Source organism: Myxocyprinus asiaticus, chromosome 28, assembly GCF_019703515.2.
Source record: "Myxocyprinus asiaticus isolate MX2 ecotype Aquarium Trade chromosome 28, UBuf_Myxa_2, whole genome shotgun sequence".
In the NCBI taxonomy this organism is placed as follows: domain Eukaryota; kingdom Metazoa; phylum Chordata; class Actinopteri; order Cypriniformes; family Catostomidae; genus Myxocyprinus; species Myxocyprinus asiaticus.
The window spans coordinates 15,812,501-15,838,823 of NC_059371.1; the positions used below are offsets into that span (position 1 = coordinate 15,812,501).

Below are 26,323 nucleotides of genomic sequence, written 5' to 3' on the forward strand. Positions count from 1 at the left end.
CATACAGAGCGATGGCAATGTTATCTGAACCTAAGGGCAACAGAGAGGCTCTCAAATGGAAAGTTTAGTGTGAGAGCTGTGATCACACATTCACAAAAATTCAGAGCATGAATTTGTCACACATTTACTGTTAATAATAACACTACACATGCTCTCTACCAATACCAGCCTAGATAAACCTATATAGTTCCTGCTGTAAAACAGGGTGGTGTGTATTTCTTTAGTGTAGATGTCTTTAAATGTGATGTGTTAAATATTTGTATGTTAAAATACTTTGAGCAAACCTTGTAAAATTTTCTGAGACAACTATAAGTGAGCCATTCGTACAACCTAGTCTAACAGAATCAACAATACAATAACTAAATTTTGCAAACTGAGTTTTATGTGCCATGATCTCGTGGTTTGCGAGTGTTTGTCTTCCGTGCGCACCAGTGCTTTTGACGATGGCGCACTCACGTTAGGGTTATGGTTAGCGCCATGACGCCAAGTGCTTCGCTTGCATCCGGCCCTGGGTAAGGATGTCTGTTTTGTTTACCTCTCATTTGCTTTTACCACACTATCGGTAGGTTTAGGTGTTGGTTAAGGGTAAGGATGTCTGTTTTCTTTTACCTCTCATTTGATTTTAGATAACTTTTGGTTAGGTTTAGGTTAGAGTTTTACGTTAGGTATGAGTATATTTTACTCATTACAACCTCCATCTAAAATTTACCTTAAAAACCTTGTTTGATTACAACACCATTTCACTTGCCCCCACTGGACATTTCACTGGGAAACTGCAGCCAAATGTGCAATGTAATTTTTGTTTGCAATAATTTAGCCATGGTCACATAAATTTCATGAGACCAGGCAGCAGTCGTAGGTAGATTCCCCAGAAAATTGTAAACATTGTTGCTTTGTGGCACTATCAAAAGATTGCTCTATTTGCTTGCAATCCCGACCAGCCTGACATAGCAACATTGACTCCAACCAATAGCGTGAATTTGGGACAGGACTATCTGATTGTCGGGCCAATGGTAGACTGATAGGAGTGCTCAGGAAGCCTGTTTGAAAACAGTCATTATTATTGCAGTTGTGTATGGAAATTACATACTTTCGTTTTTAAGGTTTGAACTTCTGTTATTTTTGCTTAAGCTGCAGAACACATTGAAGTTAATTGAAAAAGTGCATGTGGCAAACAGAGATTACAATAAGCAACTCTACTAAACCTCATGAGACGCTATTCGTGCATTTTGACCTACATGTTCAAAACCACATTAGAATGTGTTATAAAAAATAAATCGTCCTCTTTCTCATAATGGTCAATCGATTTGGTAGTTGTGCATGTTTTTAAATTAAGAACTTTCATATTTTACAGTAATCCAACATTCTGAAAGTGAACGTGCTATCAAAGAGAGTGCAGAGGATTTTGTAAATGTGCAGCTTCACTCACTGTCGTTGGCAGAATTAGGTGGGTTGGAGTTCGTTCTGTTCTGCAAGTCAAAAAAGAAAGAGGTGCAGAATTGAAGACAAGCACTTTATTTAAAGGATGACCTGACACCAGACATCTCACTTCTCTGTTTTGATCAGAAAAATGTTACAGATCTGTTACAGCCAGGAAACTTAGTTTAGGATATCAGTTTAAAATGACATTTTAAACTCAACCAATGTGTAAATAAAGTAGAAGCAGCTATAAACCAAATGCAGAACCACATGATAAATGGTGTGTACAGTACTGTGCAGAAGTCTTCACAAAAACATTTGTCTTAAGATGGTTATTGCTACTTTAGTGTAGGAAATATACATTTTATACTCCCAAACATTCCTTTTGCAAACAGAATAGAATAGAATAGAAGAACTGGGAGCCCTGCAACAGATGGCATGGCCCTCAAAGAGCCCCCCACTGAACATCGGGTCAGTCTGGGATTACACGAAAAGACAGAAGTAATTAAGACAGCCTAAATAAATAAAATAACTGTGGCAAATTCTCCAAGAAGCTTGGAACATCCTATCTGCCAACAACCAAGAAAAACTGTGTCCAGGTTTAAGTAGGAGAATTGGTGCTGTTTTGAAGGCAAAAGTGTTCACACCAAATATTGATTTAGCTCTTTTTCTGTTTACTGGACTTTGTATAATGTTAATTGATTAATGAAAACTATTTATGTCATATTTATTTTAAGAAATCCTCACTTTGAATGTTTTTCACAAGTGCCTAAAATGTTTACACAGTACTCTATGTAAATACTGTATGTAAATATCCAAAGATCACTTACTATTGGAACAAAAAAAGCTGTTCTGTTTGTAGAGACGTTCATATTCTCAAATGTGATTTTAAAATTAATATGTTATCAAGTTGCTAAATAAGGACTACAACCACAAGGAGTTAATTTGCATGATGAATCAGACAACTGTTGTAGTCCTTAGGTAGCAAGTTTGTCAGCAGCCATATCACCCTGTAGCTCAAGACTGGTTGCCCACTGAAGCTAACCAGGGTTGAGCCTGGTCAGTACCTGGATGGAAGACCTCTGACCTCCTGTGGAAAACTAAGTTTGCTGCTGGAAGAGGTATTAGGGAGGCCAGCAGCGGGTGCTCACCCTGCCATCTGTGTGGGTCCTAATGCCCCAGTATAGTGACGGGGACACTATACTGTAAAAAGGCACAATCCTTTGGATGAGACGTTAAAAACTGAGGTCCTGACTCTGTGGTCATTAAAAATCCCAGGGCACTTCTCGTAAAGAGTAGGGGTGTAATCCAGGTGACCTGGCCAAATTCCCCCCATTGGCCCTTCTCAATCATGGCCTCCTAATAATCCCCATCCATCAATTTGCTCTATAACTCTCCTCTCCACCAATAGTTGGTGAGTGGTGAGCGTACTGTTGCACTATGGCTGCTGTCACATCATCCAGGTGGATGCTGCACACTGATGGTGGTTGAGGAGAGTCCCCTGTTCACTGTGTAAAGTGCTTTGAGTGTAGTGTCAGAAAAGTGCTATATAAATGTTCATTAATTCATTCAAGTTGTTAGAAGCATCCGTTTTTAAAGCACACATTGGCTTAAAAGTTATGTTTAAAGTTTGACTTGTGTCTAATTTATTTTGTACAGAAAAATATGTAAGTCTTTTAAAATATTTTTCACCACAGACATTATATTATTCATAAATTAAAAAATGATATTCTGAAAACCTATTGGAACCCATGGAAAATTAGCCTTCCAGTTTGGCCTACAAATGGACAGCAAGACCGATCAGCTCTATTGTTGGGTCAGGTTAAGAAAAATCGGGTTAGAGTTTTTTTGCAATCAGAATTCGAAATGGCAAATATCTTGACAATCCAGCAGTATTAAGTTGGTCATGCATTTCGCTGTTGTCCAGTTTTCGATATGGTGTACACAACTCAGTCTCTTAGAAAGCAGAAGTACTGTATAAAGTCTGATAAAGCTTCTACTTACAGCTTTGCTCCCTGTCGTGGGGTCTTTGACGTAATGTGTTGTCAGGTTGCGACTGTCATCGGTGCCCATTGACTTGCCAATCGGATCCTGCTCCGGCTTGGATCCCACACAACCCATGGTGAAGACTGAAGAGTTCACCACAGAGGACACTGATTACTAAACAGATAATGCAGATCATCCTTGTACATTTAGAAACAGTACATCCCTTCCAAAATAGAATATAATATGCAAAACAGGGGCTGCTCCGAGTTCCCATTAACAATGATATGACTGTTGCTGTAAGCACAGTATACAGTACCAGAATCAGAAATATTTATTTTCCAACCTTATAAAAACCTACAGTTTGCTGTATATTTATGTAAAATACTTCAGTTAATTATAATCTAATTCATATCAAATGCACAAGTAGTTTTAATTAATGAAGCAATGACACTCTTGTCATGATAAAGATTATGCAGTTTTATAGTTGTTGGAGTGTTTTTGTCATGCTAAGCATTTTCAAGATTGTTTTAGTTGTTTTTTTCATAAAAAAAAAAATAAAAAGACAAATTCACTACACGGGCATTTTTGCCACCACATTTTAAATATCTGGGCTATTTTTGTCATTTTCAGTGGCATTTTTGCCCTGAGCCCTGGTTAATTTCTGCTTAAGCAGTTCTTAATCTAGAAATTAATTAACATAAACGTCAAACTGATCCATAAACTGCATTCAAAAATGAATATATATTATGTAAACTTTATTCAAAAATGTTATCAAAAGTGCAGCGTTTTTGTACAGTACAAGAAAGCTTAACCTAATAATCAAAGCAAAAATTGGTAAGATGATACCTCACATAAGTATTTCCATTCAGGGCTGAAGACAATTTCGCAGGATCCAAAATGGTTAAATCTAATGAGCCAGACTCAAATGGACTTCACCGATTACAGTAGTGAAAGTAGAAATAACCAGTTCGCTGCTTTGACTTCCACGTTAGTAGGCTGCAGTTTAGTTTCTCACCCGCCTGTGGTTTTGACATTAACTTGCTCATATATGCACACACGGAAGCTGCTCAGTGGAAACTGTGGTTGGTTAAAGCCTAATGTTCAAAGCTGATTCAAATCAGCTAACCAACATCCTAACACTTTTTTGAGTAACAGGACATGAAGAAGCTGAAATTTCACTATATACTGTATAATAATATATAATAATATATATTATATAATAATAATAATAATATAATGCGTAAAGTCCAATTGAAATTTAGTCATCAAAAAGTGATGATTACATTGCTATGAAATGTTCAAATAGATTCAGACTTCTAACGGATGGCGAATGTGATTTTTACCGCTTGCTCAATTAACTTATTTAAAATATGTCAATGCAACACAATTCTTTAGCATTTCATTGCAACTTAATTTCATTGTGTACAGTCCATCTATGTTTATTTAATACAATTGTGTTGGGACTATGTGAATAATAAAAGCTCCATACTATTTGAGTAGAGCCTACATTTTATTTTCATAATAAGGAAACTCATTTTGATTGTGTGGAACCAATGTCCACAACTGAATTAAGTTAAACCAATTATTTATATTATTTTTGAATGAGAAACAGAGAGGATGGAAACAATGTATTTCTGAGCTTTTTGGCCTCTCTGCAGAAATCAACAACTTTAAGAAGTAAATAAAGGTCTTTCAACTTGCTTTAGAGTCAAATCTATGTCTAACAGCCAGGGGCATAGATTCCGCCGGGGCGGGGGGGGGGGGATGGGGAGTGTATGCTTCCTTTGGTGTTTGATGATTAACTCATGTGCCATTAATCAGCACATAAATGTCCCCACAAAACCACAACCAAAAAATTTTTTTTATATATACATGAGCAGTCTGTTTGTACTGAAGATAACCAGGATAGAAATAGGAAAATAGTGCCAATGTTAATGGAGTGTCTAATCAACATATTCAACATTGACTTGTAATTCAAGAACTCCTGCTCTTCTCTTTAAGTAAAACTGTCTCATTCAGTAGAAGCAATTTGTATTGAGAAATGTTTATGTAACGCATAAAGAAGAACTAATTTCCCTCGGCCTGATCTCCCATGTTCTGCTTTCTCTTTCATTTAAATTGTCCATGTTGTGAGCTTCTTGTGTTACCTTTGTGTTGCTGTTGATTTCGGATGCATTTTAGAAACATCTTTAGGCTCACCAATTGACTTTTTTTTGAGGTCAGGGTCATTTTCAAGCCTTTATCTAGCCTTCTATATAGTCTCCTTTCCACTCAACCTGCTTGATGCCGGCTGTGATCTCCAGTGCATTTCCTTCTTCCGACTCAGGCTCTGATGATAACTGATCTTACCCGGAGGAGATTTTTCACATTTGCCTTTCGACAGTGTCGCCTATCCCATCCACAAATTGTTTTGTCCCACAAAGCCCCAGAACTCAGAGGAACCACCTCCACCTTTTTTTTTTCTTTTTTTTTACCAGAGGAACAGGATGGGACTCACCACAAAGATGCAAATATGTGTCAGTTCCACTTAGTCAGAACTCTCTGACCTCTCTGTTTTTTGAATATACTGTATGTCTAAACCGTGAGAACATGACACAGGCTCAATTAGGCAAAAACTACAGCCAAAATAAAAATTTGAAATATAACTGTAAAGAGGGTTTTGCATCCATAAAGTTTAATTTACATAAGGAGAGGGGACCTTGTGAGGAGGAAGAAAAATATTAAAATGTGACCTCTGGTATTGTTATGTTCTGTAAAACTCTAGTGTGCTATGGAAGTACAATAAGGTGTAACTAAACCTAAAGATTTTATTTCAAAGATACATGTGGGTTCCTCAAACACAGGTGACAACTCTAAATGAAAGATTTACGGGATTTGACAGAGTTACTGCGTCATGACAGAAATTAATCCAAGTGAACTGTGAAGAAAAGTGAAGAAAGAGAATAACACGTCTCTCGATAAAATATTAAAGGAATATTCCGGGCTCAGTACAAGTTAAGCTCAATTGACAGCATTTATAGCATAATTTTGATTACTACAAAAATTACTTTCCACTTGCCCCTCCTTTTCTTTAAAAAAGTACAAATCTGGGTTATAGTGAGACTCTTACAATGGAAGTGAATGGAGCCAATTCGTAAACATTAAAATATTTTCAAAAAATTGTTTCAAAAGTATAGCCACAAGATGCAAACAATACACCAAAATGAATTTAGTGTGGTGAAATACCTTACGAAACTTTTCGATGTAAAGCTATACAAGTTTACAACTTTGTTGCCATGACGATGTAATGCTGTAAACCCTAAAACGACTGTAAAACGACGATTTAAACAACTTTACAGCTAAAATAATAAAACATTTGAACAGAAGAATTGATGTTAGTGCTTTTATAAAATTAAAAGCTTCGGATTTCTGCGTTTAAACCCTCGAAAAATTGGCCCCATTCACTTCCATTGTAAGTGCCTAATCTATTTATTTATTTATTTTAAGAAAAGTAGGGATGAGTCAAAAGTATTTTTTGTGGTAATCAATAATATGCCACAAATGCTGCTGATTGAGCTAAACCTGTATTGAACCAGGAATATTCCATTAATTTAACAGCTCTTACCAAATGAGTCATACAGGGAAAGTATTCGAAATAATTCAAACTACAAAGAGAAGCGTGACAGTCAACAAAGGCCATTTTTAATCTGTTACAGAAAAACGTTTAAACGACCAAAGGAAAACCTTCGCTTCAGTTGACATTTTCAATTCATCATGTTAAATGAAATGGGTAGCCTAAAAGTCAGCAGGCAATATTTTTACGTAAAAAACAAGAAGAATAAATAGTTTAAGCGAACTCACCAGTTAAATTGCAATCCAATCGAAAAATATATTTCCGTATTCACAAAATCTCGATAACTGACCGAGATGGAGAAAATGTTCTAGTTGCTTTACACCGGCTCCTCCATCACAGTGATGCGAGTGTTGAGCTGTTCTACTGTCCAAGAGGAAGTTAAAGGCTGTGTCTCAAAACGGGTTAACTGCCTAACCATTTGAATGTCTATCTAGCACGTGTTTGCATAGAAAAACAATGCGGATGGTAGCACAAACGTGTTTGGTGTGAACAGCCCCCAAACGCTCAAGATGCTGCGGTTTTGACGCCCAAAAAAGTTCACTAAGTCTTGAGACAGCCAAAATGTAACGCCAGTCAGAGGAAATCTGTCATGAATATTTCGCTTCAATATGCACCTCCCCAATTCACGCAATAGTTTTCATACATGAAACAGAGTTTGTGTGTGTGTGTGTGTGTGTGTGTGTGTGTGTGTGTGTGTGTGTGTGTGTGTAAGGATAGCAAAAAAAAGTTATTTAAAATACTTTTGCAATGTCACGTTTCTTCTGTCAACGTAGTGTCTCGTAATGTAGCCTACCACCTTCATCCAGTTATTATTAAAATTCTGTTACACGTAGATATATACACAGATGGTCTTAAAAATAATAACAATTTATATATATATATATAATTTTATAATTCTACAAAATATCTATTTATTAAAATAAATAAAATAAAAAATAAATAAAATCATTAAAAAATAGACAAGAAAATAGAAGATAAGAAGGGCAGATTTAGACAATATTTGTTTGAGAGCAAATTAGAATTAGGTTATAAAAGATCTTGTTGTCTGTGCACATAACCACAGACAGAGACACAGCTCATAGTCTTGGATTGGAAATTGAGATGCACATAAACACAGATTGGTCTATGTGGGTCTTAGTTACATAAGGACTTAAAAGAAAAAGGGTGATCCTTTAATCCAGATGCTGGGATTATACTCCCTATTATTTTGATAGAGACAGAGACAAACATTAAGACAGGCAAATATATAAATCTAGTTGTCCCCCGTAAGTCTCTTCTAAATACAGGTCTAACATCCATATTAACTGATGAAGCTCAAAAGGCAAAACAACAACTTCATTCTAATAGGTCTAAACATGCAAATATTTCTGAAAACTGAACACTTAGTATTGGAGTTATAATAAATAACCAAGCTATTATGTGCATAGATCAAATTTACCAATTTGGTATATGTAACATTTGCACATATGTGCAAGTTTGTGGACCATGGACATGTACAGCATTCATATTAGAAAATGGGAAAATAGAGGAACTGATACATTGATCTGGGGGCTAATCTATGATCAAGTTTCCGTGTTGTGGTCTGGTGACAGCGAGAATATTCTTCCAATGACCCAGGATAAAAACTAAGATTTGTTTTTCAAGGTGAAAGGATTTGCCTTCTTCCTGTAAGCACTGTAGTTGTTTCCCACATCCTAAAGAGAGTTCACATGGTTCTGCACATACCCTGTTCCTTAACCACACAGAGGATGATCATCATACAGCCTTTAAGTAAGGTAGTTTTTTTTATGTTTATTTCAATGGACATTGGTTTAAAAAATATATCCATTTTGTACTGCTATTATGTAAAAATAATGTTCCAAATTTTCGAAAACAAACACAATTTCAAATCTTGTCTTAAAAGTGCTTTGGAAAGCTTGGCAAACCATCAAAATACACTAAATTATGTGTCAGTTGGCTGGTCAGTTTTGTAACAACAAATTTAAGCGATTTAGTCATAGGCAATACAATCTCTCCATCAATTTTGCCATAAAAACATCACCACAAAGCAATGGTGTAGAACTAAAAACCAACTAGTATTTTTAAGTACAGTGGCAAGAAAAAGTATGTGAACCCTTTGGAATTAGCTGGTTTCCTGCATGAATTGGTCATTAAATGTGATCTCATCTTCATCAAAGTCACAAGGAAAGACAAACACAAATGTGCTAACAACACACAATCAATTATAATATTTCATGTCTTTATTGAACACTTCCCCTTTAAACATTCACAGTACTGTGGAAAAACTAAGTGAACCCTTTGGCAGCAACAGCCTCAACTAAGTATTTCCAGTAACTGCAGATGATACCTACACAACGTTCAGAAAGAATTTTGGACCATTCTTCCTTACTGAACTGCTTCAGCTCAGCCATTCTTAGGATGTCTGCTGTGAACGGCTCTCTTGAAGTCATTCCACAGCATCTCTAATGAGTTAAGGTTCTGACTGGGTCACACCAAAAGGTGGATTTAAATTTTTGAAGCCATTCTGTAGTGGAGTTACTTGGATATTTAGGGTCATTGTCCTGCTGCATCACCCAACTTCTACTCAGCTTCAGCTAGCGCACAGCCACCCTGACATTATCCTGTAGGATATCTTGATAAACTTGGAAAAGGAATTTTTCCTTCAATGATGGCAAGCTGTCCAGGCCCCAAAGCAGCAAAGTAGCCCCAAATCATGATGCTCCCTCTATTGTACTTCACCGTCGGGATGATGTTTTCATGTTGGTACAGTATGCAGTGCTGTTTTTAAGCCATACATAGTGCTACGTGTTCTTCCCAAACAACTCAACCTTAGATTCATCAGTCCACAAAATATTTTCCCAGTAGCGTTGTGGAGTGCAGCAATGTTTTTGTTGGAAAGCAGCAGCTTCCTACGTGGTGTCCTGCCATAGACACCATGCTTGTGTAATGTTTTCCGTATAGTAGACTCATGAACAGAGATGTTAACCAGTTCCAATGATTCCTTCAAGTCTTTAGCTGTCACTCTAAGGTTCTTTTGTATCTCTCTGAGCATTCTGCGGTGTGCCCTTTGAGTTATCTTTGCTGGACGGCCACTTCTAGGGAGAGAAGCCACAGCACTAAATTGTCTCCATTTATAGACAGTTTGTCTAACTGTGGACAAATGAATATCTAAGCTTTTCAAGATAACTTTTGACCCTTTCCAGCTTTATGCAAAGCAACAGCTCTTCATCGTAGGTCTTCTGAGATCTCTTTTTTGCGAGGCATGGTCGACGTCAGCAGATGCTTTTTTTGAATAATTGTCAGCAGATGCTTCTTGTGAATAAAATTCAAAATGCTTGACTGCTTTTTATAAGTCAAAGTAGCTCTAACCCACACCTCCAATCTCGTTTCATTAATTGGATGCCAGGTTTGCCAACTCCAGACTCAAATTAGCTTTTGTTGACGTCATTAGCCTAGGGGTTCACATACTTTTTCCAACCTACACTGTGAATATTTAAATGATGTATTCAGTATGTACAAGAAAAATGCAATACATTTGTTTGTTATTAGTTAAAACAGATTGTGTTTGTTCGTTATTGTAATTTAGAGGAAGATCAAACCAGATTTCAAGACACATTTATACATACTGTAAATGCAGGTAATTGCAAAGGGTTCACATACTATTCTTGCCACTGAATCTTGTTTTTCCCCCAAAGTTTCACCCTTCTTCTATTACACTCTTAAACCATCTGCTGCAAGTGGAAAATTCACTATTACAAAATATGTGCTTGCCATCTAAAAAAAAAAAAAAAAAGAAAGAAGAAAAAAAAAAGGGAAGCAGAGGGTTTTTTCATTTCACATGTCACATCTACAAGAAGCAGGCGGTAGTGCGTAGACAGTGACAAAAATAGACCTTTGACAGCTGTACTTTTGACAGCTCTTACACAGAAGAGAGAATGAACGCAAACTGAGCACAGACACGAAAATGGTCAAAACCAGTGGACTGAGCATTAACAAAGACAAAAAGAGTCAAATATCACAAGTGTATTTATATTATTAATGTTTCATGAACAAAAAAGGAAGAAGAATGTGAAATGGTGAAAATGAATGACTATCTGGTTAATTGTTCAGTGATGTCCCTTGTCAGTAAGGACAAGAACAGTTATTTGGTTCCTGTTTTGGTATAGACAAAGATTGGTGTAAAATCCACCCAATTAAGGATCAAATTTCTTGTATTTCAGAGCTAAAGATATGGAGACTTCTATGTAATCCAAAGTTCTTCTCAAGTATGAAAAAAAAAAAAAAAAATGGAAACTAACTTACTTGCACACACTAATATTAGATCCAATTTAATTCTGGTGTACTGCAGTATGCATTCTGTTTGTTAAATGACATTTATGTTGACAGAGGTGCCGATATGGTTAAGTGTTTCAGTTAACTCAAGCGAACACCAGAGATTTAGAGGCTAGTGATGGAAGATGAAGACAAAATGGCCGGCCGAATAACCACAGTAACAGCATGATACTGGTTGCATCCATTGCCTGTAAAAACTAATAGAAAGAAACATTTAGAAAAAAAAATAAATAAATACAAAATGGAAAGTGTTTATGATAAAGGAATTTAACAACCAAAATAGCAAAAAGTAAAAAGAGAACACTGACAAATAGAGACCTTCATGCTTGATCTGGCTCTGCATGGTTGTTTCCTTGAGTTCATCTGCTTAACCTTATTTTCTTCTCTTTTAGTGAGCGCTGAGAAAGTGCTAAGACAGGACAACAAGTCAAAAAAGTACATTTCAGATGATACTAAATGTATAAAATAAAACACAAATGCATTCAAAAAGATAATGTATGAATAAATGATGATCCCTCACAATCAGTATCCTGCCCTGCTCTTTTTCTGCTTGTTTCATGGTTGTTATTCTCCTTCTCCTCAGGCTCCACTGATCTTGTCCCTGGATCAGTGACCTTCACTGTCTAGCATTTGTAAACCACAGCAAAGCGGAAGTTAAAACTGATCTCAGAACATCAGGAAATCTTAATAAAAGCTGTATGTCATTTAATGAAAACATAAGTTTAATACTGATACTGTATGTCTAAAATCATATCAGTATTAACTTTTGGTACTAAATTTCCATCACAAAGGGAAAATCCCCCCATAAGGGATGTTTTACCTGTCCTCTAGGTTTAAGTGACTCCATAACCACAACTGGAAGGAAAAACAGACATGCATATGTATCCTAAAAGAACAGCGTAGTATAGCCCAATTAAATTTAAACAGACCTATAAGTGTGAAGTTTTACCTGGTTGGAGGGAAATGGTCAGTGAAGGAATTTTCATATTTTCTGAGTTGACAGGCATTTCAAGTGCTGGAGAAGTCTCATCTTCTTTTACCTTTTCTTGCTCCTCACATTTTTCCTGTGCTTCTTCCTCCTGTGTAAGTTAAACCAAAGATCATAGACAATATTATTTGCATACTAGTAAATACACACGTACGCATACATGGTTGACATGAAATACTAAGGTTAAGTTGACGTCTCAGCATTGTGATATGCTGTACTCCATTTAAAATTATTTTAAATAGCATTTTGATGTTTTATTTTTATTTATTTATTTTAATTATTTTTAATAATTATTATGGATGCAGTTTTTACTTCATATTAATACATAGACCTCATATTGCTTGAAAGACTATATAGAATATTTGTGCTTTATCACACAGAGGCAAAAAACTGATTAAAGGAATATCCCAGGCTCAATACAAGTTAAGCTCAGTTGACAGCATTTCAGTAGTTTGAATGTTTATGCAATCTTGTATAGAGGAGGTAAACGTATTTGGCATGCTGTCTGTATACTGGAGGGCTCGGAGCTCGAGACTCGACTCAAGTCCTGATTACACCGCAACTTTACAGCTTAAATATTACAAATTTTTAACAGAAGAATGAATGTAAGTGCATTAATTTAAATGCAAGCAACATTATGCCACAACTGCTGTCAATTAAGCTTAACTTGTACTAAAGTCAGAATATTTCTCTAAAATAGTGAAAAAGAAATGGTGACCAGTTATAGCACCTAAAGTATACACTTTCCCTTATACATTCATATAAATTTTAAACTCAAGTCTTGATGTTGATGTGAAAAAACATCCATAAATACAAACAAAGTGGCTGCATCCAAAATCGCTTACTGTCAGAGTACATAATGCATTTGATAAAGAATGCACTTATCGGATGGGAAAAACAAAGTATGTTTTTTTGGCATGCACTTGAGTAGTATGAATATATTCCCATATGTAGTTTGTCCGGGAATGCTGGAATTGTCCTGTGAAACGAATTTAGCGTATAGTAACAAACATTTTTGAAAATAATTTAATACGGTTTTGTTTAACCACTCAAACAACTTTCTTAGTATATATATAGAACTTACAATTGAAAAGAGCCGCCCATTTCGCTATTCTCCAGAGTTTTTTTTTTTTTTTTTTTAATTCAGTGTTTTGAATATGATGTCTCCTCAGATTTGGCTGCATTATGGGATTGTACAGTTTCCAGAGGATGCCCACTTCAGAATCTTGCCGGATATAGTAGGTCATCCGGATATTTTTTACCTACTCTTTTATGAATACTACTCAATTGGCATACTGTTATTGGCATACCATATAGTAGGGATGTATACATATTCAGACGCAGCCAGTGCTGTTTTGTATTTTCATGATGCTGTATGTCTCGAAAAGAACTCTGGTGCTAATTTGTGAATTTGAAATCCTGTGTACCTGTGTATTATTGTCTCCTGTCTGCAGGTCACTCTGAGGATTGGACGGGCACTGAGACAACGATGAAAATGGAGCTGGTAGTGAGGAAGATGAAGATGCATCGCTCTGTGATGGTGTTTTTTCTTTCTCTTTGCTTTTTGAGCATCCTGACTCTGACAGGTCCAATGGTACCTCCTCTTCGTCCTCTCTCAGGTTCTCTCCAAAAATCCTCTCTGGCTGCGTTGTGGAGGCCCTCCACTGGTGCGGCTTTGTAACATCTTCCACATCTGCCAATCTCTTTTCTCTACTTCTGCGTGGAGGCTGCTCTGACCAGGCCCGCAGACTAATGGGGCTGGGGCCATGTGTACGAGATTGGAGGCCATTGATTTGTGAGACCAGTTTAGGGAATCGCAGAATATTTGTGCTTGGAATTTGGGTCTGGCTTGGGTGGACTACCATCCCAGTACTAACGCCAGAGCTGGGCGCTGACACTGTTACCCAATCAGTGGATTCTGAGAGTGGCCAGGGTAGGTGACCAGTCTTAATTGGAAGTGGCCGGAAGGGAACAGGGGCGTGGATTTGTTGGCGGTTGCTACATTCCTCAGAGATGGTAGACGAAAAAATAGGATTGCTCTTCAGTAGATTAAAAGGAGAGGGGAGAGAAGACAAAGGGGAATGCCCTTGCTCCACCGAGTCTACACTGGCAGCTCTGTGGACACATGAGTAGAAGGATTAGGATGTGAGACAGTCTTTTGTCTGTTCCCAGTGTCAATGCATCTACTAGTGCCCGTCTCACCTCCTTTCTGCTCCATGCTCTGTGCCCCATCTCCCTGGACTTGAGATGGACAATTTGGGCTTATTAGACTCCTGAGAGACAAAGACACATAATTCAGCAATCAATGAGATACAAATAAATAGAAGTTGTTTTTTTTCAACAGCCAATTTATAAGAGCAAAGAACAAAATGAACACTTAAAAGAACAAAGTATTACTTACAAATGAAATTGCTCTGCCCCAGCCTTTTATAAGTTTGTGCTCAGAGGCTTTCTCTGTAAAGAAAAAAAGGACATAACAGATGTTTTCATTAGTCAAGATGTAAACAAGCTTATGGACAGGGCTGCAATTAGAAATTCTTGGGCCCAGTACAAAAAGTATTCAGCGGGCCCCCCTCCGGACAATGCATGGCATCTCCCACTGAACACATTTAGATGCACTCTACAATATGGAATAGCCTTTCTGTAGGTCCCCCCTCCAGTCCGGGCTGGGACAGAAGGTCCAGTTGTCCCTCCTTATCACTGGCCCTGCTTATGGATATATACGTTTGAAGACAGAAGTTTACATACCCCTTAGCCAAATACATTTAAACTCAGTTTTTCACAAGTCCTGACATTTAATCATAGAAAACGTTGCCTGTCTTAGGTCAGTTAGAATTGCTACTTTATTTTAAGAATGTCAAATGTCAGAATAATACTAGAAAGAATTATTTATTTCAGCTTTTATTTCTTTCATCACATTCCTAGTGGGTAAAAAGTTTACATACACTTTGTTTGTATTTGGTAGCATTGCCTTTACATTTTTAATTTGAGTCAAATATTTTGGGTAGCCTTCCACAAGCTTCTCACAATAAGCTGCTGGAATTTTGGCCCATTCCTCCAGACAGAACTGGTGTAACTGAGTCAGGTTTGTAGGCCTCCTTGCTCGCACACGCTTTATCAGTTCTGCCCACAAATTTTCTATCGGATTGAGGTCAGGGATTTGTGATGGCCACTCCAATACCTTGACTTTGTTGTATTAAAGCCATTTTGCCACAGCTTTGGAGGTATGCTTGGGGTCATTGTCCATTTGGAAGACCCATTTGCGACTGGGTTTTAACTTCCTGGCTGATGGCTTGAGATGTTGCTTCAACATATCCACATAATTCTCCTTCCTCATGATGCCATCTATTTTGTGAAGTGCACCAGTCCCTGCTGCAGCTAAGCACCCCCACAACATGATGCTGCCACCCCCATGCTTCACAGTTGGGGTGGTGTTCTTTGGCTTGCTAGCCTCACCCTTTTTCCTTCAAACATAACGATGGTCATTATGGCCATTTTGTTTCATCAGACCAGAGGACATTTCTCCAAAAAGTAAGATCTTTGTCCCCATGTGCACTTGCAAACTGTAGTCTGGCTTTTTTATGGTGGTTTTGGAGCAATGGCTTCTTCCTTGCTGAGCAGCCCTTCAGGTTATGTCGATATAGGACTCGTTTTATAGTGAATATAGATACTTGTCTACTTGTTTCCTCCAGCATCTTCACAAGGTTCTTTGCTGTTGTTCTGGGATTGATTTGCACTTTTTGCACCAAACTATGTACATCTCTAGGAGACAGAATGCGTCTCCTTCCTGAGCGGTATGATGGCTGTGTGGTCCCATGGTGTTTATACTTGCATACTATTGTTTGTACAGATGAACGTGGTACCTTCAGGCATTTGGAAATTGTTCCCAAGGATGAACCAGACTTGTGGAGGTCCATAATTGTTTTCTGAGGTCTTGGCTGATTTATTTTGATTTTCCCATGATGGCAAGCAAAGAGGCACTGAATTTGAAGGTAGGCCTTAAAATACATCCACAGGTACACCTCCAATTCAGTACACCTCCTATCAGAAGCTAACTGGCTAATTGTCTAAAGGCTTGACATCATTTTCTGGAATTTTCCAAGCTGCCTAAAGGCACAGTTAACCTAGTGTATGTATACTTCTGACCCACTGGAATTGTGATGTAGTCAATTAAAAGTAAAACAATCTGTCTGTAAACAATTGTTGAAAAAATTACTTGTGTCATGCACAAAGTAGATGTCCTAAACGACTTGCCAAAACTATAGTTTGCTAATATTAAATCTGTGGAGTGCTTAAAAAAAATTAGTTTTAATGACTTCAATGACTAAGTGTGTGTAAACTTCTGACTTCGACTTAGTACATGCAATACCAGTCAAAAGAGTGAGAAAGAGAAAGTGTGAAGAGTTGTAATCTAGTCGAAGGCGGGAAGAAGCTAAAATGTAAGGTTGTTTGGAGTTGTTTAACTTTTTTTTTTTTTTGTCACCATAATATCCATACTTCCACTGGTGTTGTTCCATCGATTTCATTACTTTATTATTATTGTAAAGTGTCAAAAAAAAAATAAAAACAAATAATAATAATAAAAAAAAAAATTGACAGGTACTGTATATATGATAAAATGACAAATATCTCATGCATGAACAGAATAAAGTAGTATCGGTTGTAAGATTCTGTGATTTCTGCTCCATTCTAACTCACCCAGGCTGTCATTTGGACTGTTTTCCGTCTCACTCTTGACAGTTGCAGCAGGTACGGTGGCGTCCCCTGGTGGTGGCTGGGTGGACTTCGGCCCTGAGGTCGATACTGCAGCATCCAGTGACAACTTGACTTCAGGAGTGATTGAGTCCTCTGAATGACCATTCTGCCGACTGAAAGTTGAAGAAATAAGGTACATGCATTCATCTGCATGACTATTATATGCAAAATATGAAATATTTCATAGAATAGCTACTGACACATTGTGTGTCAAATCTAGCCTGAACACAAGCCACATTGGAGAATAGCTACTTTACCAAAACTGCTATTTGGTGCAAACAAGATTGTGTTTGGTAGTGTGGCACTGCCGTGTTGAGTGTTGAGCGAATATGCCACTCACTTGGTTCGTTCCCTCAGAGTCTTCAGCTCCTCTCTCAGTCTGTCATTTTCTTTCTTTAGTGCACTCATCTCAGTCACTACAGCAGTGCACAAACAGGAAATATAATTTATAATAATTATAATAATAATTTTATTATTAATATTCACATATTCCTCTGTGACCTAGTTGGCGTTTCAAGAGTGGCATAAATCAAGTGGGATTGATTTTAAAGAGAGATAGCACAGGCACACTTTTCAAGCAAAACATTTCACAAAAACTAGTCCAAATATACTGTAAGTTCCATTCAAAGACACAGTTCAGAATGAAGTATTTGGACACTTTCTGGATGTCAAACATTAGTGGATCATGCCCAGAGTTTATGTTATGAACTACACCTGTGGTTTTTAACGATTTGGTTAAAAGTACAGTAATAGCAAAAACAGTTCTGAGTAAAGATCTAACGTGTTTTATTTGCAGATGACACTTTCTTTGTTATTTTGTACTTTTTGTGGCCATGGTAGGTCTGTATTTAAATACAGTATTTATGTAATTAATTACTGGTCTATGTATAGCTCACCCAGTAGCGAGATATGCTGTAAACTCTGGAGCTGAGAATTTTCATACTCTTGCTGTCTTTTTTTAGCCACATCCTGAGTGACTGTACACCTGTCGCACAAGCCAGCTCGCAACCTGGGGATTGACAGACACATCCAGTGTGGGCAACAGTACCAAAGACTAATTTTGAGATTGTGCTCACATTTACATACACACACACCTGTTCTCCAGTTGTTTGATGTTCTCAGTGAGCATCCGTTGTTGTTCTCTCAGCTGTTGGTTCCTGTTGTAAAGTTCTTCCATACGCTTTGTATCACTGCAACAGAACACATACGAAAACATTAATGGTATTGATGTCATGACCAGCCAATAGTTGTCAACTTTAGCTGCTATGGATAGATCAATATGACCTTGAAACTTACATATTCTTTTTATTGGTCAATTCCAGTACTTTCTCCTGCCACCCTGTTGAGTGAGATGAAGACAGCTCAGTCATTCACAAAGGTAAAAGCATTCACAGATGATGAACAATCATCTCATATCCAAAAACCATGTCTTAAAATATGGGGTTTCAGCATATGTGACATGCTGTCGATTCCCACAGAATGTAATATGAACTCGTCCCTCAGTGTGGGAAAAACAACCAAAAATCACATTGACAGCAATGCACTTGCAATGGAAGTCTGTGAGGCAAGATTTTTCCATTCAAAAATGTGTGTTATTTAAGCTGTAAAGCCATCTAAATCATGCTTTTGTAGGCAGCCTATGGCTCATGTGAAGGGTTATGCTGTGTTCCATTCAAGTCGGATGTGAAATATTCCAACTTGATATCTCCGATCTCCATCCATAAAGGCATTCCATTGCCAGATGGTCGGAAGATGACAGTTAAGGAAACAAAACTGCAACGCTCCCGTTAGTTTAAGAACATAGTTTGTTTGACTGTCACCAGAGATGTCTCCTATGCTAGCAACCCAATTCATAAACAATTTCCAATGCTAGCATTTGTGCAAAAGAGAGTATAATTTACCATGTTTTGAACACCTGCTACTCTGCTAACGTTTGTTAAACACGCTTTAATATCATGTAATGTAGGTACTTTGACTCATTTATCAATATTATTTTATACAAGTGAATGTTTATCACTTATTTTGTATATCTTCCTGGATGACGTCACGCATCTGCATCTCGGCGAAATCTCGGTTGGAATTATGACTTCAAGTGCCATTCCATTGCACTTTTCCCAGTAGGAAGTTAGAAAATCCGACATTCCGTGTTGAATGGAACGTAGCATTAATCACTTGCATGCGAGGAACGGTGAGAGAGAGGACTGGAGTATGTATTTTATTAATTATGAACTGAATGGCAAGCTAAAAACTATTAAAATGTGACAAGACGTGCAAACTACAGGGCTTCATTTCCGTGAGTCACGCAAGCTAACACATTTGCTTTGCGTCAGTCGCACTGCGCAGTTTAGAGAACGACATGCTACATTTTCTTGTCTTAAATGTTGCATTTTGCTTTCAGAACAACAATTGATATTTGAGATTTTCAACCCAGCATACACGCTTCTTAATCCACAATTACAGTTACTCTCAAAACTACATAATTTCGGGAAAATAGCAAAAAGACAAGCACACATTTAGGGTTTTGGCAAATTGATTGACAAGGAAATTTTAAAATGACACTTCATGCCATAAAAGTTGCAGAGTGCCGACTCCTGGACTATGCTGTTCTAGGTGGAGGAACTTTTGGTTATGTATTACAGATGTTATATCTATGGATTTTTCTCTATGTAAATAGAGAAATGTCTCTATGTTGCATGTGTGTCTGTGTTTTTGTTTGTTTTAAGTTTGAGTTTTGACATTAAACTTTGTTTACAGTTCAGCTGGTTCCCGCCTCCTCCTTGCCCATTCTTGAACTGTTACAATTGTATATTTTAATGTTTTTTCAGAGCAATGCCTTACACCCCCTTTTCCATTGTGAGGTCAGTACTGTAAACATGGGGTTTGTTTGTTTTTAAAAAACTGTCACTGGTGCTATCCATGCAGCTTAACTTATATTTTATCCTGGAAATTCCTTTAAGACAACAAGGCCTTAGATACAGTGCATCTGGAAAGTATTCACGGCGCTTCACTTTTTCCACATTTTGTTATTTTACAGCCTTATTCCAAAATGGATTAAATTCATTATTTTCCTCAAAATTCTTCAAACAATACCCCATAATGACAACGTGAAAGTAGTTTGTTTGAAATCTTTGCAAATTTATTAAAAAATCACATGTACATAAGTATTCACAGCCTTTGCCATGACACTCAAAATTGAGCTCAGGTGCATCCTGTTTCCACTGATCATCCTTGAGATGTTTCTACAACTTGATTGGAGTCCACCTGTGGTAAATTCAGTTGATTGGACATGATTTGGAAAGGCACACACCTGTCTATATAAGGTCCCACAGTTAACAGTGCATGTCAGAGCACAAACCAAGCCATGAAGTCCAAGGAATTGTCTGTAGACCTCCGAGACAGGATTGTATTGAGGCACAGATCTGTGGAAGGGTACGGAAAAATTTCTGCAGCATTGAAGGTCCCAATGAGCACAGTGGCCTCCATCATCCGTAAATGGAAGAAGTTTGCAACCACCAGGACTCTTCCTAGAGCTGGCTGCCTGGCCAAACTGAGTGACTCGGGGAAGAAGGGCCTTAGTCAGGGAGGTGACCAAGAACCCGATGGTCACTCTGAAAGAGCTCCAGCATTTCTCTGTGGAGAGAGGAGAATCTTCCAGAAGAACAACCATCTCTGCAGCACTCCACCAATCAGGCCTGTATGGTAGAGTGGCCAGACGGAAGCCACTCCTCAGTAAAAGGCACATGACAGCCCGCCTGGAGTTTGCCAAAAGACACCTGAAGGACTCTCAGACCATGAGAAACAAAGATTGAACACTTTGGCCTGAATGGCAAGCGTCATGTCTGGAGGAAACCAGGCACCGCTCATCACCTGGCCAAGACCATCCCTACGTTGAAGCATGGTTGTAGCAGCATCATGCTGTGGGGATGTTTTTCAGCGGCAGGAACTGGGAGAGTAGTCAGGATAGAGGGAAAGATGAATGCAGCAATATACAGAGACATCCTTGATGAAAACCTGCTCCAGAGCACTCTGGACCTCAGACTGGGGCGAAGGTTCATCTTCCAACAGGACAACGACCCTAAGCACGCAGCCAAGATAACAAAGGAGTGGCTCCGGGACAACTCTATGAATGTCCTTGAGCGGCCCAGCCAGAGCCCAGACTTGAACCCGATTGAACATCTCTGGAGAGATCTGAAAATGGCTGTGCACCGACGCTCCCCATCCAAACTGATGGAGCTTGAGAGGTCCTGCAAAGAAGAATGGGAGAAACTGCCCAAAAATAGGTGTGCCAAGCTTGTAGCATCATACTCAAAAAGACTTGAGGCTGTAATTGGTGCCAAAGGTGCTTCAACAAAGTATTGAGCAAAGGCTGTGAATACTTATGTACATGTGATTTATTTATTTATTTATTTATTTTATTTTTATTTTTTTCTCGTTTTTTATTTTTAATAAATTTGCAAAGATTTCAAACAAACTTCTTTCACGTTGTCATTATGGGGTATTGTTTGTAGAATTGAGGAAAATAATGAATTTAATCCATTTTGGAATAAGACTGTAACATAACAAAATGTGGTAAAAGTGAAGCGCTGTGAATACTTTCTGGATGTACTGTATGCTACTCTAAACAGAGACACACAATTGTCTCTTGATGTGTAATACTAGTATAACAGAACTTAAAGGTTCACCCAAAAAATGGAAATTCTCTCATCATTTACTCACCCTCATGTCATCCCAGATGTGTATGACTTTCTTTCTTCTGCAGAAAACAAATGAAGATTTTTAGAAGAATATTTCAGCTCTGTAGGTCCATACAATGCAAGTGAATGGGTGTCAAAATTTTGACGCCCCAAAAGTTACATAAGTCAGCATAAAAGTAATCAATAAGACTCCAGTGATTAAATTAGTGTCTTCAGAAGTGAAATGATAGGTGTGGGTGAGAAACAGATGAATATTTAAGTCCATTTTACTATAAATTCTCCTCCCTGATTACTCATTCTCCACTTTAACATTCACATTCACATTCTTCTTGTGTTTTTGGCGACTCACATTCTTCATACATATCGCCCTCTACTGGGCAGGCAGAAGAATATCTAGCAAAAAGGACTTAAATATTGACCTGTTTATCACCCACAACTATCATATCGCTTCAAAGATATTGATTAAAACACTGTAGTCGTATGGATTACTTTTATGCTGCCTTTATGTCCTTTTTGGAGCGTCAAAATTTTGGCACCCTTTCACTTGCATTGTATGGACCTACAGTGTTGAAATATTCTTCTTAAAATTTTTGTTTGTGTTCTGCAGAAGGAAGAAAGTCATACACATCTGGGATGGCATGAGGGTGAGTAAATGATGAGAACATTTTTGGGTGAACTATCCCTTTAATTGCATTCACACACACACACGCACACACACACACATTATACTGTATTCTTCTTATTGACAGAAAGGTCTAGAACTACAGATAGAGTCACATGTGCCTTGGTGGAGTCACAGCCAACACATTCAGGACAAATAATGAATGATTAGGTCACACAAATAGTATAAGCATGCATCTCACATGCTGTGTTACCTTCTAGTTCATGCTCATGTACCTCCTGCAGTTTCTGCATAAGCTCTGAGAAGCTCTCCACAGCCATACTGGTGCTCCTGAACACCTGCCACTTGATTCACCTACCTAAAGCAAGTAGAAAGAGAGGGTTTGAAAGGAAAAACAAAGGAAGATGTGGATGTAGATTAAATCAATCAAAGCATGATTAGGGAGTTCACACTGTGTTGTTGCTTATATGCTTAACCTGCAAAAATATGAGCTTGAAATTCTGAGCTCATATATAACAACAATATAAAAACCTAGCCTTGCCAAACTGGTTCTACAGAGTGAGCACCTCAGGCCTAATTTATTTGAGTATGCATGTGTATAAGAGTGTGAAAGAGTGAGAAATGTGGAGAGACAGAAATTTCACAGCATGTCTGTGTGCAAGTACTTAAAACAAACAAACAAATAGGGTAAGGAAGCTTATTAATGACCCATGTTTTTGCTTTCAGTGGCAGCAAGCAGGACAGACAATCTCGCAAGGGGCTTCAATTTCTTAACATGGCATTACACCTTATCTTCCGTGACCTGTGTTATCTGCAAACATCCACACCTTTGCCTCATAAGTGATTGTAAAGACCTGAAACTCTTTCAAATTTTCACCAGACTGCTGAAACCCAAACTAATACTCTCGAGTGCTGAAATAATGACCTGATCACAGTGATCCAGTTTTACCAGATGTTATGCCATGAAACCTGGCTATAATTCATGGCAACTGTCCAATATCACACAACAGTCAGTACAGAGACTTGTCAATCTTTTTCAATCTAAGTGAAACTGACCGGTTTCATGTGCCAATTAAATTTTTCAAGATACAAACATTTCCTCATAGCACTACATAACTATACTGTCCTAGAACTGCAAACACAGTAACAACACCAACACTGAAATGGAGAAAAATGTCCTCTAAGTTATTTGGTTTTAGTTTGGATATTACAGCAAGTTTTTTCAGAATCTAAGCATGGTTGGCACAGGACAGATCATAGTCTAAGTCATAAATAATTGTTTACTAAATATGTAGCTACTTTTTTCCTTTGCATGGCAGTATACAGTATATCTTAAAGTTGATGGCACACAGATACACATTCAGAGAAGAACGTTTATGTAATTTTGATGCAATTCTGAAACATATGAATTCTTAATAATTAACTTTTCAGGCATTAGAGTTCAATCCTGTCTATATGAATTCTAAGTGAGATACAGCTTGCTACTAAGGGCACCTGAGAGGGTGTGGTTATCCCCCCCATGCAATAGTTTTGCATTTTTATCTGTGTGATTTTCGCCTGCTCCTCTCTCTCTGCATGTCGGGATATGTTAGCTAACAGTCCTGAACGTTACAGCAGCGGGAGCAAGAGGGAACCTGTCTCAAAGAACTGCAAACTTAACTTTTCACACACATTTACTGTACGCACACACACACACACACACACACACACACACACACACATGTTGGTGCAGCTATCGTTATGAGGACTCTCCATAGACATAATGATTTTTGTACTGTACGAACTATAGATTCTATCCCCTAACGCTAACACTACCCCTAAACCTAATCCACACAAAACACTTTCTGCATTTTTACATTTTCAGAATAACATTGTTTAGTATGTTTTTTAAGTGATTTGAATTATAGGGACACTAGAAATGTCCTCATAAACCACATTTTTAGCATAATACCCTTGTAATTACCAGTTTGTAACCTAAAAAAAGTCCTCGTAAACCACTTAAACCTGCCCACACACACACACACACACACACACACACACACACACTTAGGGCTGCATGAGATTTGAAACTCTTTAGATTTATTTTACTGATCAAATTTACTTGATTTACCATACAAACAGGTGCAAGTAAGTTCGTAACTGACTTTTAGTGACCTTTACATTTGGGGTCAAAGGTCAGACATAGTATTCTAGTGCATCAGTGATTCAATCAGAGACATAATGGACATACCACACTTAAATTGATGCAACACATGAAAAATCAGCCAATTAGACTGTTGGAAAGATAGATAGCTGTCTTTGAGCAGACCTGGGGCAGAATAATAATATGAATTTACACGAGAAAGCATGCTTCAGAAAAACATCGGATTGGTGGATTAGGTCAGACATTGTGCAGTTACTGCCTACGATTTTGTTAGTGGGTTTTTCAGCTGGCAGTTGATGTTTGTTTGTACTCTAAATTCATAATGAGCAGTGTTTTACATGATAAAGTCTTGATTTAATACTCTGTGGGGTCTATGCACATACTGATTGTGAAGTATACAAAACTGATTGAAAGTGAGTTCTTTTTAGTCTGAACACTCATTCTCATTTATCCAAAATGCTTTGCAGATTATGAAATGAATATTTTCAATATTCCCATTAATATGAAATAGAGCAACAGAAGAAGCAATACACTTAAACAAACAGTTGTAGAATAAAATACAACACCATGAAAAGAAAAAGGCAGATGACTGAATAAAAAAAGAAAAACAAATCATATGTCACCCCACCCATCTGAAGAAGCTTGAATGATGAGTGATTATGTTTCATCTGGAAATAGATTGGCAAAAGATCATGCTTTATGCTATTGATGACTGATGATAGCCATCCTCTCATACAGGGAAATCAAAGCATGATTGGACACACACAGTAAACCTGATCAATAGAATCAGTTCAGGTAATATGAACTTCAATCCACTTGCCTCCAGCTTAACTCTCAAGCTTTTGCCTCACTTACCCTGTGCCACCTTGTGGAGAGCGAACACCCGAGCCTAGAGATGTCAATCACGCCACCTGCCAATCAGGCAATGCTGTCTGTCTCCTGGTCCTTCTGAGCCCCTCGGAGAGGCACATTGGATAGGAAAAAGATATGGAATGAGGACGAATGGAGAGGAGACGTAAAGTGGAGTTTTTCACACGCCCTGCACTCCTCTCCTCCTCCTCCCCACTGATGAGGAAAACAGGTTTGAGCAGTTCCTCGCAGCAGCACACAAACACCAGTTCTTCCCCGGATAAACCGGTCCTGCTGAAATCCCACTGAACCTGCCTGGCTACAAAAAAAAAAAAAAAAGTCCTCAAAAGGATATAGAGAACCTGTAGACACACAAAGCCGCTTTATTCTGCTTTGATTTGCTCTTTTAATCTAAAGAAACGAAAGATGCATTTACACAGATTGCATTTAGCTGGAACAGAAATATGTTAATTGTATTCATTTGTAACAGAAATAGCCTTGCAGGGGACATTTGTGACCTTTTTAATTCTTTATTCATGTCATGGCATTTTGTTGTAATTTCACTAAATGAAATGTATTTGGGGTGCATAGTACCTTGCAAAACAAATCTATCAGAATGAGGATCAAGTCTCCTATCGTCCAGACTGACCGCACAGTGAATTCAGCAACAGCATGTCTGAAATTCTGCTGCTAAAATCGGTCTGTGCTTACCGAATTTCAAACCACTGCCCCAGTGTCCGAAGCTGGAAGTGTTGTTGAATGTATGGGCACGTGTGAGCTCCAGTTTCCGAGTGAAATGTCCACAGGGCGGCACCAAAAGTGAGTTATATTTTTATACAAATATAAATATAAATGATGTAATACAGTCAACAGGAATGCATATTTTATTAATTCTAGCCCCAAACCTCAACCCTAAACATAA

At 37.9% G+C, this 26,323-nt stretch overlaps 2 protein-coding genes across 5 annotated transcripts in view; both read right to left on the reverse strand.

Annotated features, from left to right (window-relative positions):
* LOC127419047 (tyrosine-protein kinase HCK-like) overlaps positions 1-7,598 on the reverse strand; it is a 17,569-nt gene extending 9,971 nt beyond the window's left edge. Inside the window, exons 1-4 of one of the 4 annotated variants that reach the window (XM_051660092.1) lie at positions 7,246-7,598; positions 3,424-3,579; positions 1,430-1,469; positions 1-30 (exon numbers count right to left, since the gene is read on the reverse strand). The exon at positions 1-30 is cut by the window's left edge and continues 67 nt beyond it. In XM_051660092.1, the coding sequence (XP_051516052.1) occupies positions 1-30; positions 1,430-1,469; positions 3,424-3,540 (187 nt within the window). In that variant the 5' untranslated portion in view covers positions 3,541-3,579; positions 7,246-7,598. Of the gene's footprint in view, positions 31-1,429; positions 1,470-3,423; positions 3,580-4,251; positions 4,410-7,245 lie in introns of those variants that run through there. The other 3 variants (XM_051660091.1, XM_051660094.1, XM_051660095.1) reach the window with 3 other exon arrangements.
* Positions 7,599-8,006: 408 nt separating this feature from the next.
* Positions 8,007-25,599, reverse strand: LOC127419486 (RBBP8 N-terminal-like protein). The gene is made up of 15 exons (XM_051660906.1): positions 25,408-25,599; positions 22,663-22,767; positions 18,390-18,432; positions 18,188-18,283; positions 17,990-18,102; positions 17,434-17,509; positions 17,037-17,206; positions 14,740-14,792; positions 14,541-14,611; positions 13,766-14,453; positions 12,300-12,429; positions 12,171-12,205; positions 11,871-11,973; positions 11,669-11,759; positions 8,007-11,547 (listed from the first exon to the last, which is right to left on the reverse strand). Exons 2-14 carry the CDS (start codon positions 22,727-22,729, stop codon positions 11,710-11,712), a joined length of 1,695 nt encoding a protein of 564 aa, XP_051516866.1. The 5' UTR covers positions 22,730-22,767; positions 25,408-25,599; the 3' UTR covers positions 8,007-11,547; positions 11,669-11,709.
* Positions 25,600-26,323: the final 724 nt, after the last annotated feature.

Coding starts and splice junctions, on each gene's coding strand:
- LOC127419486 (XM_051660906.1), bottom strand. CDS start 22,729: ATGGCTGTGGAGAGCTTCTCAGAGCTTATGCAGAAACTGCAGGAGGTA. Junction 14,612..14,739: donor GGGGCAGAGCAATTTCATTT/GTAAGTAATACT, acceptor TTTGTCTCTCAG/GAGTCTAATAAGCCCAAATT. Junction 14,454..14,540: donor GAGCATGGAGCAGAAAGGAG/GTGAGACGGGCA, acceptor ATGTGTCCACAG/AGCTGCCAGTGTAGACTCGG.